Source organism: Taeniopygia guttata, chromosome 4 (genome assembly GCF_048771995.1).
Source record: "Taeniopygia guttata chromosome 4, bTaeGut7.mat, whole genome shotgun sequence".
In the NCBI taxonomy this organism is placed as follows: Eukaryota; Metazoa; Chordata; class Aves; order Passeriformes; family Estrildidae; genus Taeniopygia; species Taeniopygia guttata.
The window spans coordinates 46,523,309-46,539,755 of record NC_133028.1 but is presented as its reverse complement, the minus strand read 5'-3'; the positions used below and the strand labels follow the sequence as shown (position 1 = coordinate 46,539,755).

At 42.2% G+C, this 16,447-nt stretch overlaps 1 protein-coding gene across 3 annotated transcripts in view; it reads left to right on the top strand.

Moving 5' to 3' along the window:
• The window catches only part of RPL34 (ribosomal protein L34), a 174,078-nt gene extending 159,686 nt beyond the window's left edge, over window positions 1-14,392 (top strand). Inside the window, 5 exon segments of one of the 3 annotated variants that reach the window (NM_001245546.2) lie at window positions 10,978-11,001; window positions 11,561-11,634; window positions 11,731-11,830; window positions 12,581-12,684; window positions 14,266-14,390. In NM_001245546.2, the coding sequence (NP_001232475.1) occupies window positions 11,570-11,634; window positions 11,731-11,830; window positions 12,581-12,684; window positions 14,266-14,350 (354 nt within the window). In that variant the 5' untranslated portion in view covers window positions 10,978-11,001; window positions 11,561-11,569 and the 3' untranslated portion in view covers window positions 14,351-14,390. 3 annotated transcript variants of the gene reach the window in all.
• Window positions 14,393-16,447: the final 2,055 nt, after the last annotated feature.

The window sequence follows — 16,447 nt, the reverse complement described above, 5'->3', positions numbered from 1 at the left end:
CCAATCTGTAGAAATACTGAGTGAGGGAGAATAAAGAACCCAAACCTGAAATACAACAAATATTGAAATACGGGAAATCCAATTTATATTTAAAATATAATGTATTTACCATGAAAGTGGTCAATCACAGGAACAGGTTGCTCAGAGAGGTTGTGGAGTCACCATCTCTGGAGGTATTCCAAACCCAACTCCACGCAGCTTTTTGCAAAGTGCTCCAGCTGACCCTGCTTTGAGCAGAGGGATTGGACTAGATGGGCTCTAGAGAACCCTTCCAGCCATTTGTTTTCCCTTTATATCCAATCTCATCGTGGATTCAAATTGCACCCTCTTGATGAGACCAGTACAGCTCTTAAACTCCTGCTCAGGAAACACATGTGAGATATCTCATGGAGATGCATATTTTCACATGAAGTTCACAAATCCTCCATGTCTTACACTTTTAGGTAAACATTTGCCCCTAAATTTGCAAGCTATAAAGTGCTTCATGACTTGCTGTTAATGATTGCATCAGAGCAGCAAGGAATTCAAGGCTAAAATTGGGGGGTCTTTCAATGAGCCTCAGAACTTCCAGCTGCTGCACACAAACCCATTAGTACAGAATTGTGACACAGAATAATGAAGTAATTTATCCAGGCTAAAATGGGTCAGAGTTTTGACAGTTATTTCAGTGAAAGCGTGGTGAGGTCCTTTGGGTTTGGCTCTATTTTTCAAAGAACTAAACCTGATTCCTAGTACAAGGAAGCATGCCCAAGTTACATGGCTCTATATTTTAAATAGACCTTCCTTTTAATAACCTGGATTTAATGTGTTTTACAATATATTTATTATCTCACACTGTGATATTTTGTAACTTAGATTTTCAGCTAACGAGTAGCTCATCTAATGAAAATAATGATTTTTTCATGCTGTACTACATGGAAACTTAAAGTATTTCAATTAAACAAACCACCTCATTAGTGTGCCTTGATAACATAGTTGAGTTTTCTTTGATATGGTCAGAAATATCTAGCATGCTTTTGGGATGCAATCAAACTCTCCAATAAACTTGTTGCTAAAGACAGCTGCCTAGCACCATGTATTTCTTGAGCAGTCAAATGACCTAGTTTAGAAGTGTTTGAAGCCATTTTATACTCTGGAAGGAGAACAAATTAACCTTGTTTAACAAGTAGTTTTCAATTTGTGCTCAAGCACTCTTCTGCACTCTACCATCTCCAGAGCAGTACCATGGCCTTATTTCATTTTTCCTCTTACATATCCTATATACTTAATGCTACAGCTTTGGGAAGCACCTCTCATCTGCTGCATGGATCCTGGGAGGGGTAGTGTCATCGCATTCAAAATGCACTTGAAGCCACAAGTCCTGTTATCTGAGGTCTGCTTCATTTTTTTTTTTTTTTTTTTTTTTTTTTTGTATTTTAAGAAGAACTAAAAGAAAATCAGGGCCATTGTTACCTTTCACTCAGATTTATTTTGCCTGTTTCTTTGAAAGGCTTGTTCAATTGGATATTGCCAAGATAACAGAGAACTCTGCAGCAAAAACCCAGCTTTTGGTTGAGACAAGATCAAACTGATCTTTACTGCAGAAGATTTCTGTGGCTGCAGCTAATTCTGTTGGGATATGGGGTCAGACCTGTGGCTATCATAAATCAGCATATCTCTGTTCAGGGTGCTGGTTTTTATCAGATGAAGGTCTGGATTCACATTTCCATAGTTTCTCTGAGAATGAGCATTTCTGGGTAATATTCTTTCTATAAGGCTAGTGTACATTGAAGTTACGGTGAGTTGCTGCCTTTTAGGCTCTTCCCTTGAAAATCTTGGTTCAGATTTGAATCTCATTATAGGCAAACTTATTTGCAGAAAATGTCTCTGATTGATGAAAGTAATTCGATGCTCTCTCATCAGCTGCAGTAAACCATACATTTAACACTAGGTAGCTTCACCATCTCTAAGTATTCTCTATAAAGGAAAAGCAGGTGGAAGGCATTTAGTCCATGTACCAGCTCACCTGTACTAACCTTTCCTGTCACTCTACTCTTTAATAAATTCTTTCAAATAGGACTTTAGGGTGGCTTTTCGTCACTGAAAACCACATTAAGCAACAAACAAGAAAGCTTTTCACACACAAAATTTAACTGGTGCACTGTTACATTAGGGAAGTTACATGGTATCTCCCCATCTACATTCTTTCTCCCTCAGCAGCAAAACTAAAGTGGTTAGGTTTTCTATTCAAGTTAATTTTGATGCCCTCGGTTCTCAGCAGATAAGGTCTTCATCCTGCTGCAAAGAAATATTTACATCCAACATGCAAGCTCTCATCCACCTTTGCCTGCTTGTTACAAATCCTAAATTCTAAGATTAATTTAAATTGGCAGTGTCCCTTTAATCAAAATTTAATGCTTGTCTTCAATCTCCTCAAAGCACTTAAACTTTAAAAGGGAGAGAATCATTAGTGCTGCCATCCTCCACCTTCCATCAAGCAGGAGTTTTGACCATGGGGTGTTACAAAAATGGGGGTGTTGTGTTGCCCTCCACAGAGCCCTGTTTGGGATCAGCCTGTCCAACTTCTGCTCTTTTTGCTGCTCACAGGGAAGAAGGTGCAGAGGAATCAGAAAATCTGCTCAAGAATAAGATGAAGCCAACACTTTCCTTCAGCAGTTGGTAGCAGGCTCTTCTTTGCACCTGCCATCTCTGTGCAGACAGGTAGTAAACTTCACATCTGACTGTGTCAGAAATACTTCATTCAGCTGTCTCAGCTTCTGTCACAGGCATATCTGCTGATCAGCCAGTTAGTCTGGGATGTTCACAGGAGATTGGTTTCCATTGAGTCTTTCTGATTCCTGGGCCTGTGAGAAGCCAGGCTTGCAGCTTGGCGGCCAAGTGCTTGGAAAGCTGGCTGTGAGCCCCTCTGAAAGTCTGGCCTTAAATCTGCAAATACGCAACTCGGAAACCCCCGTAAGGAGCAGCCAGTCTGATGCCAAGCATAAGCCAAGTTCATCACAGCTTCATGAAAAAATAACACCTTCTGGGATTTTTACAATGCACAGCAAAGCACAGTGTTGCAGAAATATTTTGTAGGCAGCTTTCTGTACAGTAACCTGCTGCTCTGCAGGCATGGCTACCTAACATTGATCCAGCCATTTCTTTCAGCACAGTGTCACATCTTGTGTTCTGTCAGTGTGGTGCTTTATGATTTAATATGCTGTGTTGTTTGCTTCTCAAACCATTTAATTTTTCTTCCAATTTCTCTTCAAACAAGGTGAATTTGCATTATTTCTTTATTATAAAACTTCATAAATACAGAAGTATATGGGTACCTCTAGGCCTTAATTGTTTCCTGCTGAATACTGATAAAAATGTATCTGGATAGAAAGATATTTTAATGTGTCCCTAATTATTAAAGTACAGTTGAGGTTATACCTAGCAAGGAATATCCAAAGCCCCATGTGCACATATTTGCTCGCTTGCTTTCTCTCTCTTTCTCTCCCTTTTGCATTTAAAGTGTGTAGGATTGTTCTGGGCTTTTACCTTTGGAGAATTTGGTTTAATCTGATTTACACTGTAAGCAAAATTGAGTTGCAGAAGATCATTCTAATTATTGGGAAAATTTGCCTAATCTTTAGCATGTTATAGCCTGGTCATTACCATTTACAGTACGTTACAGTTTTGGCTTTTAAAATACGTTCACAGCTGGGCGGTACCTTGATAGCTCCTGCGGTTAAATCTGGTGTGAGGGGAGTGTATGCTGCAGGCAGTAAATGCAGGCAGGAGACTTGGTTCAGTGAATGTGCTGTAGGTCACTGTTTGAAGGTGAATAATTTTACATGGAGCTAGCTATACAGAACACACATCCAAAGGGATTCTTACCTTCATGTCTTGAAGAATGAAGGCATTTATGGAGAAGTAGGGTAACAAGGCACAGGGAGAAGACAGGAGGCAGCTCATTCATAGACTTAACGCAAAGATATGGATGCACTTAACTGAAGAGGGAAGGAATGATGCTTTCTTCTCTCTTCATATGAAGAAAATAAAAAGTGATCAGGATAGATTTTTGTTATCCTCTGGGCATTAAAAGCTTAAATGCAAAATGCATGACTTATTATATCTAGCCAAATCTTAGGGGTAAATAGGCAGTATGGGGAATTAGTTGTTGTTAATTGGACTTCTGAGCTGAATTCCCAGAGTGCTGCACTGTCAGCATATCCCTTTTGTTTTAATATTGAAGCAGGGAAAAGCCAGTTCTATGATGGATTCATTCCACTATAGAACAGCAGAGCACGCTAAATCATCTTCTTCAAAATAAGTTGCATTTGTTGAATGTAAATATTTCAGAGTTAATTTCTGCATTATCTGTAAAAAGTATTTATTTCTCCATCAAAAATTTTGAAGCTGTAAAGTAAATCTTCAAGTAGCATAAATTGCCTAATTATTTTGTGATATTTGAAAATATGACTTGCTGTTCCTTAAGCTATCATATTTAGTTCACATTTTCTATGTTTGGGGCAGTCAGTTCCGGTGCTGGTGAGTAGAACTCTTCTGAATTCCATGGCAGTGAGTGTGCTTTCAGTGATACTAACAAAATGTGCAATCTCGAAATTCATATTTCATATTGTTTTTGCAACATTATACACAGTGTTCCTTCTTTAGAAAGTTTTAGCAAGAGTCACAAAAAAAGCCCCAAAACCCAAAAATATCTCACAGATTCAGGAGACCCAGAAAAAATAGTCTTTGTGTCAGGCTTTTGTTCTAGCAGCCAGTCCAGTCTCACATGCTGAAAATTTTGCTAAAGTACAAATCCCCAGAGCCAGGCAGAGGCTACAGGTCATGCACCTCCTTTAGCAGCCTGTTGCAGTTGATCCTCCTTGCACAGCTAATTTTCACTGGTATAATCCAAAAGGTAACTGAGAAAAACAGTCTTCTTTCGCATGTTCGACTTGGTAAAACATCATGAAGAAATGTTCCTAGTGCTCCTGAAGTGCTCAGAAAAAAAAAGACTAAGGAGATGTTTATATGAATTATAAACTCCTCAGAGAACTTAAGCAGCAAAACCTTCCTGCACTGTTAATATATCTTTAAATCATTAAGACAAATACAATTTTTTTTTAAAGGTACACTAATGCATGATTGACCTTTTTTCATTATTTGTCTCTCCCCTCATCCCTGTATGGTCAACATCTGCTGTAGTAGGTAGCCCTTCCTATTTTAAAGAACAAAGCAACAGAAAAATGTCCAAAATTCCAGATCCCTCTACACTTAACCTCTCAGTAGTTTGGTCTCAGTCAATTTGAACGAGTTTTATTGTTTATTAGACTTGAAACAGAGTCTATCCTATAACTTTCTCACCTCTTCATGGGATCTATGTCAATTAATGGTGGATGGTTTTAAATAATTTCTTGTGGAAAGGGGCAGCTACACCTAGTATTTGGTGTTCACTACTCTCCCAAAACTTGTGCAGATAAAGAATTGTATTTTAATTCTACGTACACAGTCCCTAAGATTTTATTAACTAATAACATCGATTACATTTATTTTAGAACTGGGAAGGTTGGACTTAAGCCAGTTAGGACTAGTATTTAGAGAAGTAGATTGTTAAGGTATTTGGGAGACAACACTGAGTGAGCTGCAGACATTACATTAAAGATACCCAAAATCATGGTCACCACTACCAGTGCCCACATGGCTGATTACGCTGCCTTTAATTAAGCGATTGACCCAAGTCTGCCACAGGAAACTCCAGCAGTGAGAGCGCTTTGTCCCTTTGATCCTGGGTACAGGGCACGTCCTTCCCCTAAGTCACGGAAAATTTGGCCATGCCCCTCGCCTTGGGTGGCTGCTGTTGGGGGAAGGAGCAGTGTGAGGTGATGATCCCAAGCAGCTCTGGAGACATTTCCAGTGTGAATCTTCCCAAAGGTGTGAGATGCCTACAGGATAGTAGGCATGCTGGGGAAAGATTGCCTCTATGTCCTTGATGCCTGGATGGTCAGAGGGCTTAGATGTGAGAAGCAGACATCCTTTATTTGTCACAAAGGATGAAATGCAGTTTTCACAGCCTGGAAGAGCTGTGCAGAGCCCCTTTATTTTTTCATTGCTCTGTGTGGAAGATGCATGGCCCAGTTTACCACGGCTGCACCAGGAGAACAAACACAGGGGATGTTGTAGGCCAGGGACCCTGACTTCAGCTTGGGGGCTGATAAAAAGCAAACGTGAGCTGTCACCATGAAGAATTCACATCTCAGCTGCTTGTGCTGCCCATGGGCTCAGTACCCTCCTCTGTCTTAAACACTTTCCACAGGGGAGGGTGCGTGCACACAAAGCCTGTTTAATTAGGTATTGTGTAGGAAGGATGAACTCTATCCCAAGTGAGATGGAAGATTGCATGTCTCCTCCAGATGGTGAAGTATTTTTTTTCTTTAAGGCAGAAGAAAATAAGCAGGTGTGAGTATGGGACCTACCTGTATTGGTTTAATCGGCAACTTTAGGCAAACTCAGTGTTCTCATCAGAAAAGGGGAAAAATAAACAGCTGAGCACTGTGATTCATTTACACTTCAAATATACTTTGAGTTGGTTATTCCTCAATTAATCAAATAGCTGGTGTATCCCTAAAGTAGTATAAAGTGACACGCTGTGTGAAATCAATTTTCCCTTCCAAAATCATTAAATTCAGTAGCCTGTGACTACATCCCTGCTAATTCTAGTACCGGTCCTTTCATCCTCCATTAACTTTGGCACGCCTAACAGGCTGTCAAAAATAATTTCCCAGAACGTAAATAATTCAGAAATTAAAAATTAATAAATAATAACAGAGAGCTACTGGGAGATAGACTGGGTCAATTAGTCAGCTCTGCATTCTGTTTCTTCGCAGCAGGGGGGCAGCCACATTCGTTACTAGAATCTTTCCTCCGATTCCTAGGTCTGATTTACGACTCTTCATTACGGGATCCAGTCAGACACAATTACCTCCATCACTATCTCAGTTCCTAACTTCAAAGAAACACACATTTTCTTGTCTGCTTTTTTTCTCCTTGCAGCAGCCTCAGCTTGACGTCCCTGGAATTTCTTCCACGCGGACTAATTAATAAGACTTTGACTTATCATATTCACTTCTCTTCTTTGATGTCCTACCTTAGTCAATCATCCTATTTAATTAGAATTTCAATGATAACTTTACTTATCTCGTGGCTAGATGTAAATTAAAATAACGGGATTTTAATTCTCTTTCTTACAGGGTTATGACATTTTTGACAGAAAAAGTTTCAACCAAATACGATATTATGTACTTCCTATGCTAGGACTGCATTCCACTAAATTGTTTTTCCCTTTGCTACAAAATAATTTTGCTTGTTTAACAAGCTCCACTGAAATGGAAATGAACTACAGCTTCTTATAACGTAATTTGCACAGGTCTGTGTTGTGGAAGGCTATGTTGATAGAAATTAGTATAATCAGATTGTGACACATGCCACATAGTTAACAAGGAAAGGTAATAAGGTTTTTAAGAAAAAAAATCAACTCTGGAGAGATAGTGGAGCCAAGGACCTCTTCTTTCTCCCCATTCCAACAGGTGCTAATACTTTTCCAAGATGTCTTGCTTCCTTTCCACATTTACGGATCTAAGCCTGTTGGTTGTATCCAAGTAGCACCTGAGGTTGGATTCTGACTTCAGTGAGACATTTCTAAAACACATACTGATACACTGTTCACTGCCTGTGACTTAACAGGAGCACCACACCTCTCAGCCCTCACATCTTTTCCTCTCTGCAGCACCCAGTATGTGTTTGCCCACAGGCTTGCTTTCCTTCCCATGCCTCTTAGAATTTGCCAGTCTGGACTGGTACAATAGCAAGTGAATATGAGTGAAAACGTGTTTCGTTTTTTAAATTGAAGCTTATTGTGCAGAAAATCCCTAGAGGGATCCATGAAGAGAAGTTAATGAGGCAGTGGAACCCTCCTGGGGCCTGGGAGATTCTGGGAAGTGGTACAGAAATGTGCGCAAAGTATAAGGGGACACAGCCAGGCCTATCAAGCCTTTTGCCTTTGCAAACTCTCACTCTTACTGTGTTGGAACTTTCCATGTGACTAAGCAAATTGTCATGCACATAGATAGGGGCTTTCAGTAAAAAGAGAGATCAAGAGAGGACCATGTAGAAAAGAAAAAAACAATTGGTCAACATACCAAGAATTGCTCTTAAACTATGAACAAAGCATTCTTCTGATGCATTAAACAGAATATGGTGACAGCCTACTAGCTGGTGCAAAATATATTCCATTACTAAACTGCCATCAGAAATGATTATACTTCCAATTGGATGAGATGAAAAAGAGTTTTAGTTTTGCACTGCCAACAAACAAGTACACCCTGGAAGCCAGCCTCCAGTTTTCTCAATGAAAAGGCCCACAGCCTCAGGTGCTATGCTTCCACTGACATCCTGGAAGGGAAAAATTGATTTTATAGGATGCCAGTGTTACTTTACCACATTGTTGGGCTGTGCATTTGCTAATCCATCCCTTTCATTGCATTCAAGGAAAGAAGAAAATGCAGAAAGAGTTAACGAGACATGTTGGATGTGGAAAATGACTGCTCCCAGAAGAGACGTTTTGGTCCTGTGAAGAGGTAGGAGTAACAGAGAACATGAATCACTTGACTAATCTGTACAAAATGGGCTTAGTGAGCTTCTGCTTCAAATCTTATCCCCACATTAGATAGCATTAAACCAGTTGTCATTAAGCTAACATTTCCAGATGCTCTGGTGAGCCGTTTGCCTGATAGCCCTGTTCCTCTTAAAAAAAGAACTGAAAATGCTTGAAAAACTAGGCCAGTACATCAGCAGAAGCAAATGGCAGGAATTTAATTGGCAGTTTCTAAAACTTAACACTGGTTGACTTTGGAGCCTAAATGGGATAAGTTCAAGAGCATATCAATACTATTGTCAATAATCAAATAGTTACCTGTTGCACTGACAACATCTAAACTATTCTATCATAATTTAATAGTGTTGTTCTTTAACAATTGGATTCTGTTACACTTTTATATTTAGGCATGATTATTTAATCTAATTTAATTGGCTTTCTTATTCCCCTCAGGGTTCTGGGCCAAGAAAGTTCATGTTAAATACTCTAATTGCTCTGAAATTTACTTGTCTTCTAAAATATGCCTCTATTTTAAATATACCCTAAAATCTAGTTCATACATATTTTCTCTTCTTTCATGAATTAAAAAATAATTCTGGTGTCCATGATTTGCACTTTAAAAGAGTCAATAATTAACCAAAATGATAATTATAGATTGAAAACAGGGAGGATGCAGTACAACAAACTGTGAGTTACATAAATAAGGCCAGGAGCACACATCAAAGCTTTCTGAGTACCTGCTAATCTCCAAAAGCAGAGCTGAAGCCACTAACGATGGCAGCAGCAGCACCATGCTTAATATGTGGGTCCCTGAGTATCTTTGGGGAACAGTGCTCAGGTCAGTGAAGCAAAAGAGCATTTGAAGGCTCAGACAGAGGGCCCAACCCCATCCTCCTTGCAGATGGTGATTTCCCATTGATGCTGTATGAAGATTTTGTCTGTGCAAATTAGCATCAGTTGTGGCAGTAGCCACAAGGCATTCACACGCACCAGAAGAGGGAGGACTTGGTGTGGCAGTGGAAACACCACCACTGCCACCAGAGGTTGGGGAGCAGAAGTGATGGAAAAGTGTGCTTTAAAACCTCTTGGTCTTTCATGTGTCAGAGCCTGGTGGCAGGATGGGATCCAGACCCATTAGTAAGGTCACATATGGATAGCAGAGGCCAGATGCTGATTTCAGAACACAGAGGCAGCTCTGCTTGTCAATATGCTCCTCAGCTTGGCAGGGACCGGGGGTATGGGATGAGAGCTGAAACAAACATCTGGGAGAAGTGTAGTCCAGGGAGTGTTTCTCCTTTCCTTCCTGTCAACACAATGCTTAATGAAAAGGTGAGGGGCTGCCAGGGGTACCTTCAGTGCATTTAGATTTTAATATGGCAGATCTGCCATCACTAGAATGCTGTTTCTGGCTACTGACAACCCATTCTATGGTCCCTTAGCTCTGGCTATTTCCTTTATTTTCTTTTGTCAGGGGTCTCCCAGAGGCTATTAAATAGATTTCACAGAACATTCTGAGTTCAAAGGGACCTGTAAGAATCATTGAGTCAAATTCTTAAGAGAATAGCTCATACAGGGATTGAATCCACAGGCTTGGTATTGTTAGCACCGAGCTTGCACAAGCTGAGATAACCTAAGGTCAGAAAATGTGACCCAGCTCAGGACACGTGGAGAATGCTGATGGATGAATACAGGGAGGATCTATTCAGGGAGAGTTCCACTAGCTGTGTCCTTTTCCCCCTATGCTTTTCCTAGGTACGTGTGGCCTGGCCAGGGCCAGGAAGGCCAGGGCTGGTCAGCAGCGATGGCATTTCGAGGGGAACGGAGCATGGCAGGGACAGCCCTGCAGTGCTCCAAGCAAGGCTTTCGAGGCATTCTGTGGGACCAGCCTTTCCTAGGGGAAGTTTTGTGTCAGACACACGGTTCCCAGGTGTGTCACGCGCCAGTGTGCCCTGGAAAAGCCTGTAGGAGTGACTTGTAATGCAGAGCTTAGAACAGCAGGATGGGGAATGGCTGCTGGGCCCACAGCTACATAACTACATAATGGAGCACAAACCCTTCTTTCCCAGGACAGAAGCCGATATTTTAGTGAAACAGTTTTTCAGTGAAATACACAATAAATAAAACGGCGCCCCCATGGCGCCCATTGCTCCGGCTCCCGATCCTGCCGCTGAGCGGCGCCCGCCCCGCTTCAGCCGCGCAGTATGGCGCCATCTAGCACCTCCGTGCCGTACAACATGGCGCTGCCCGTTTGCCGCCCTGCGTGGTAGACGGACCCCAGCGCGCAGGCGCTGCTATTTCTTCCGTTCTCCAGCGCGCCGCTATTTCAATGTTGACCCGCGCATTTCCGCTTCCTCTTCCGGGTCCGGCGGCGCCAGGTATGGCTGTGGGCGGCCGCGGGCTGTGGGCGCGCATCCGCCTCCATCGGCGGGCGGCGGGCGCCATCCGAGGCCCCGAGGGGTGCGGGGATGGACCGGCGGCGCTGCCGCTGCCCGGGTGTGGGCTGGAGCGGGGGCAGAGCTGCCCGGCAGAGAGGCCGGGCCTGCCGAGGCCTCCGCGGTGGGGCTCCCGAGTAGGGCCTGCGTCTCCCGGGGCTGCGAATGGAGCTTATGTTAACTATAAAATAAGGAGCTGCTAAAGCTTTAAGCAGTCTCTTAGGAGAGAGTGACATAATCCAGTCAGGACTCGGATGTTTGAGCGGTGTTCAAGTTAGTTCGGGTGAATCTTCTTTGCGGATCGTGCCCGCTGTCACGGGTTTTGTTGTTCTCTAATATAGTCCTGCTGGCTGTCGCTGATCAGGAAAGGCTTTAGTTCTGTTAATATCGAATTGGCAGCTGCTGATTCACATCTGGCTCTGTACGGGTGACCCTGTGAGGTGCGAAATCTTGTGTGGACATCGAGCTCTTAACTAGTGCCGCTTTGTTTTTGCTTATATAGGGGTGAAAAATGGTGCAGCGCCTGACATACCGCCGTAGGTTGTCCTACAACACAGCTTCCAACAAGACCAGACTGTAAGTAAGGCCGTTTGTAAGGAAGCTTCCGTTGTAAACAGGGGATGCTTCAGTTTCGATTGTTACCTTAACTGAGTGTTTTTCTGCTGTGCTTAGGTCCCGAACACCCGGGAACAGGATTGTTTACCTTTACACCAAGAAAGTGGGAAAGGCCCCCAAGTCAGCGTGTGGTATTTGCCCAGGAAGACTTCGTGGTGTAAGTTTGATTGTAAACACCTAAGGGTGTTTCTCTGCTGCAACGTTTCTTCAGTACAAAGAGCCTTTCCAAGTATACAGTGGACCTGTTTATTGGCCAGTTCTTGTTGAAGTAACCTTTTCCTCTAAAATATTCAAATCAAATGTTGTCTAGTTTGCTGGCAAAATAAGCTTTGGGGGCTCAAACTGTTTTTAATGCTTTTGGATTGCATTATTATTAAATATAAACTCTTGTTTTAGAAAGTCTGAAATTTTTAAAACTAGACAGGGCAATTCTATAGCAGATTTAAAAACATGAATTGGGCCTATTAGACTTGCAGAAAAAAAGGGTAAGCCAAGTTTAGAAAAGTATCATATTTAGAAAAAAGGAATTAATGTTCTTAAAGTATTTTTCATCAGAATGTTTTCTTGAAGTAACACCATTGCTTTTAATAGTTATGGGAATGCTTGAGTCATGTTGATCTTTGAGCAGTTCCTATCTTTAAAAAAACCAGTCTTTTTTATAGCCAATTTTTTAATGAATCTGTTGTTGAGCCCCTGTGGTGGAATGAAAAGATCAGCTTAGGAATGCTGAAGATGGCCCTTGCAATGAGCTGCGACCTCGGTCACTTTTTAGCATCTTGAATAGTAAACTTCAAGTGTTGCTGATTTATTTTTTTTTTTAACTATGAAAGTGATGTTGGTTTTTATGTGGCAGATACAAAAAAATTATTGTCCTGTGACACACTTGTTTATTTTTTGCCGTCTGTAGGTCCGTGCTGTGCGCCCCAAAGTTCTGATGAGGCTGTCAAAAACAAAGAAGCACGTTAGCAGAGCCTACGGTGGCTCCATGTGTGCCAAGTGTGTCCGTGACAGGTAACTTACAGAAAGCCAGCTTTATTCCTGGGATTGCTTCTTGGAAAATTTTTACATCTCTCCCAAACTTTGAAGGCTCTTGTCTAACACTGGTGTTGGGAGATGGAGAGTGTGAGTGTGGGGCACGTGGGGCAATGATGTGTGTGATTTTGTCCCTTCCCTGCATGTGAAGCTCCTTTTGGAGAGTTCTTCAGGATTTCTTACTGCACTGTTGCACTGATACTAAACAGTCAGCTTATGCTGGGTTTTTGTCTTTTGAATCGACTGCCCATAGTAATGATTATTCTGTTCTGTTGTCCTGTTTTGCCTTATGCAGATTTAATTGAATTTTTCACTTCTTTGTAGTGTTTGGGGATTCACAGATACTACTTGGTTGCGTGTTAAGCAGCTTTATGTGGTTAAGCTTTAAAGCCTTTGCCAGGCCCCACTGAATTAATTTTTATTGTGTAGTAATTTCATATCCTATGCTTCCTTGTCAAGTTTGAGGAGAAACATGACCATGAGTGTGTCATCTCTGTGAATGGTAAACAAAACAGATCTCTGGGGTCAGCGGTCCTATGCCAAGGTTTTTTTCATCTGTAGGGCCAGCAATTTTTTTTTGTTTGTTTCTTTTTGGCATGTGTAAGTTCTAAGATAAATTACGTTAGGCACCATTAAAGATGAGCAGTTACAGCTGCAGAGCAATAGCATAACTTTTCTGTGTTAAAAGCCACATTTTTTCTGAGTGTTTTCCCAAACTCTTTATGAGCTTGGTAGGTAGTTTTTAGTACATGTTTTTATTCTGACTGTGCCTAAACCAGAAATTACAGCCGCCTCCTTTCCTGTAATGGTCAGGTTTTCTCTTGTGCCCACTTAGGCATCTTTGATAGATTTGCATTGCAGAAGTAGCCATGTGTACCAGATACTTAGAGAAGGCATTTTAATGTTTAAGGGTAGCAGTGTGTGTGGCACACTTGTGCTGTTAACTCAGAACCATCAAATAGTCTGTTGGTATGTGAATGCTGCTGCACAGATCTGTCCCATCTACCTGGTGCCCCTACAGGTCTTCCAGAAATAGTTGTATTTGGGCACAACTTGACCTGCTAGGCTTTTCCCTGTTGATGTGCAAGGAACCTTAATCCTGACAGGGAAAGTATTCCTGGTTTTGATAACTGGATGCACGTAGTTTCCTGTAGTTCTGAGGAAGAGAGCTGACCACGACTTGTCACACCAATTCTGACTTCAACAGAATTAAATTAATTCTCCAGTTAGGAGTTCTGCTTTTTGCCTTTGAAGTTTGTGAGGATGGTAAATTTTCCCATGTTCAGTCATCAAGTATTACGTTGCTTGCCTCCAAGCCACTTGCCTAAATTTGCAGGCACTGTAGGCTGCCATCCCCAAACTGCTACATTCATACAGTGCTACTGTCCCTGTCTTTTGCTGCTGGCAAGAACAGCAGTGGGTTCCCTTTTTATGTAACTGGAACTAACACCACATATGCAATGGATGTAGGAGATGGCAAAATGAATTGTAATACATCTTATTTTTGTGTTTTTACTTTAGTAGATCGACACATATCCTAAAGTAGTTTTTCTTTTCCAGGATCAAACGAGCTTTTCTCATTGAGGAGCAGAAGATCGTTGTGAAAGTGTTGAAGGCACAAGCACAGAGCCAGAAGTCAAAGTGAATCTATTTGTGGTTTCAGCCCAATAAATGAAATCTCCACTTCTCTTGTGTCCTGTCATTCCATGTGTGGCTCAAAGCTGATGGGAGCTGCTGCTTCTCACAGGTTGTACAGTGCAGAGCTGGGTTTTGCTGCAACAGAACCTGTAGGTCAGGATGCTCTGTTCAGTGCTGCCTGCTGAGAGGGGAATCAAGCAGCTGGAAGGAAGTCTGGTTAAACAGGACTCCCAGCTCAGGCTCAGTCGTGTCAAGGGATTGGAATAACTTTCAGCAGTGCAGGTTTTCTTTCAGCAGCTGTTTATGAAGTCATTGGAGGACTTGTCTCAGAAGAAAATTCGGACTTTGAAAAAGAAGAGAAAACAAAAGAGGACAGCTAGTATAAGCAGTCTCAGGTAGATTTTTTTTAAATTGTATGTGGTGTTATTCAGTGAGGGTGGAGAGAATAGTTTTAACTTCTCAAACCCAGTGCTGTATCCACGAGACAGTTGCCTTCTGCTACATCTGGATCTGGAAGAAAGCTGCAGCTGCTGTATCCTGTTAGGTCTTCCTGGGTCAGCAGTTACTGGTACGATACCAACAGAGCTCTAGGGCACAGGACAGGTAGGACAGACCTTTAAAGGCTTCCCGATTTAGAGTAGCATTTGGGCATCTGGTAGTGAAATCTGAACCAAAGTTAGTTGGTTTATCATCAAGGATGTAATTGTAATGTAAAAAGTGAAAATGGCTTTGCTTCATTCTGTTTCATAGAGAACTGTAAATATGTCTCTTAATGCTGTCCAGGAGTGTCATAACCCAGTCAGGGTAATTCTTGCTTTGCCTGTATGTGCAGTGGTATGCCTCAGCCCCAGCTCTGAACTTTGAACTGCTTTTACTGTATGACAGGCATCTATTTTTACCTGGTTTTAAGCAATAACTGTTTTTTCAAAAAGTAGTGAGCTCTATCCTGAGAGTAAGGTAGGAGGAGAAATAATAACTGAGCACAGAGGCTTACTGGGAGCTGTGAGGGGCTCCTAGGATCACCTGTGGAGTCAGCTCAGGCTGTGGCTCAGATGTGTGCGCAGGTCACTGCTGAGTGCATGCTGCCTTTTTACCCTGCCTACCCTGTCAGCTATACAGTCAGCCAAGGGACAGAGGACAAGGCTAAGTTGAAAAGCCCTTCTGGTGGCAGTGAGCTGGTGCTTGGGGTGAGGTGCCTGGCAACTCTCAGCTGCCTCCTGGGAGTGACAGCAGGAGGTGGCTCTGGTCCAGGATAAGTGACTTAATACCGTGCATGGTGGAAGGAGTTGTACCTCCCCAAGGATTTCTTCACTGAGTCCCAAGGAGTTAAAATAATTCTCAATATTCTCAAAATGGATGTTATAGCTTGAATTATGTGAAACATTTCTCCTCAGCTCGGGTGCAAAGGCTGTAGCTCATTAAAGGAGGTTTTGAGACTAACATTACTAGTCAACATTTTTGGGTGCTGTTACTATAGTTACTTTACAAGGTTAATACTTCCTTAGCTGTCTTTCTGCTGTAGTACAAACTTTAGTACTTAGTATGCTGGGAAAAAAAAAGCAACTAGGGCAGGCGTGTGTAACCTGCCCCTGTTTTGCATTAAAGGCTCTGAGATTAGAGTTTTCCTTCGGGCTTTTGGACAGGAGTAGAGATGGAGGGAGAATAATTTTGGAATAAGGCGGATAAATGTCATAAACATCTGTTGACAGGCACTGCAAGGGAGATTCTTCCAAACATGAAGGGTAAGACTGAAAACAGCTATAAGTGACATGATTGCACCAGAAGGCAACAGTTAGGAGAAGTGGTATTACCACTACAGGCAGAAATCATAGCAGTCCTTAGGCAGTGTATCAGTGGAATAGTAATAAGGCCCGTAATTAAAACTGAGCAGTTTGCTGCAGTGTAGGAATGGGGCAGACATTTGGGGAAGGCCTGTGCAGTGGGAAGTAGGCTGGGTAGCATGGCGAGGTGTGAGGGTTCCGCTGGCGTGTGTGCTTTGGAACGAGCTGGAGTGTAACCTGGAGGAAGAGTTCTTCCCCGCCCCTTTCCGTAGAGAGGCTTCCACTCAAAAGGGGGAGCTTTTCTGAGGTGCCGCCTCGGTGCT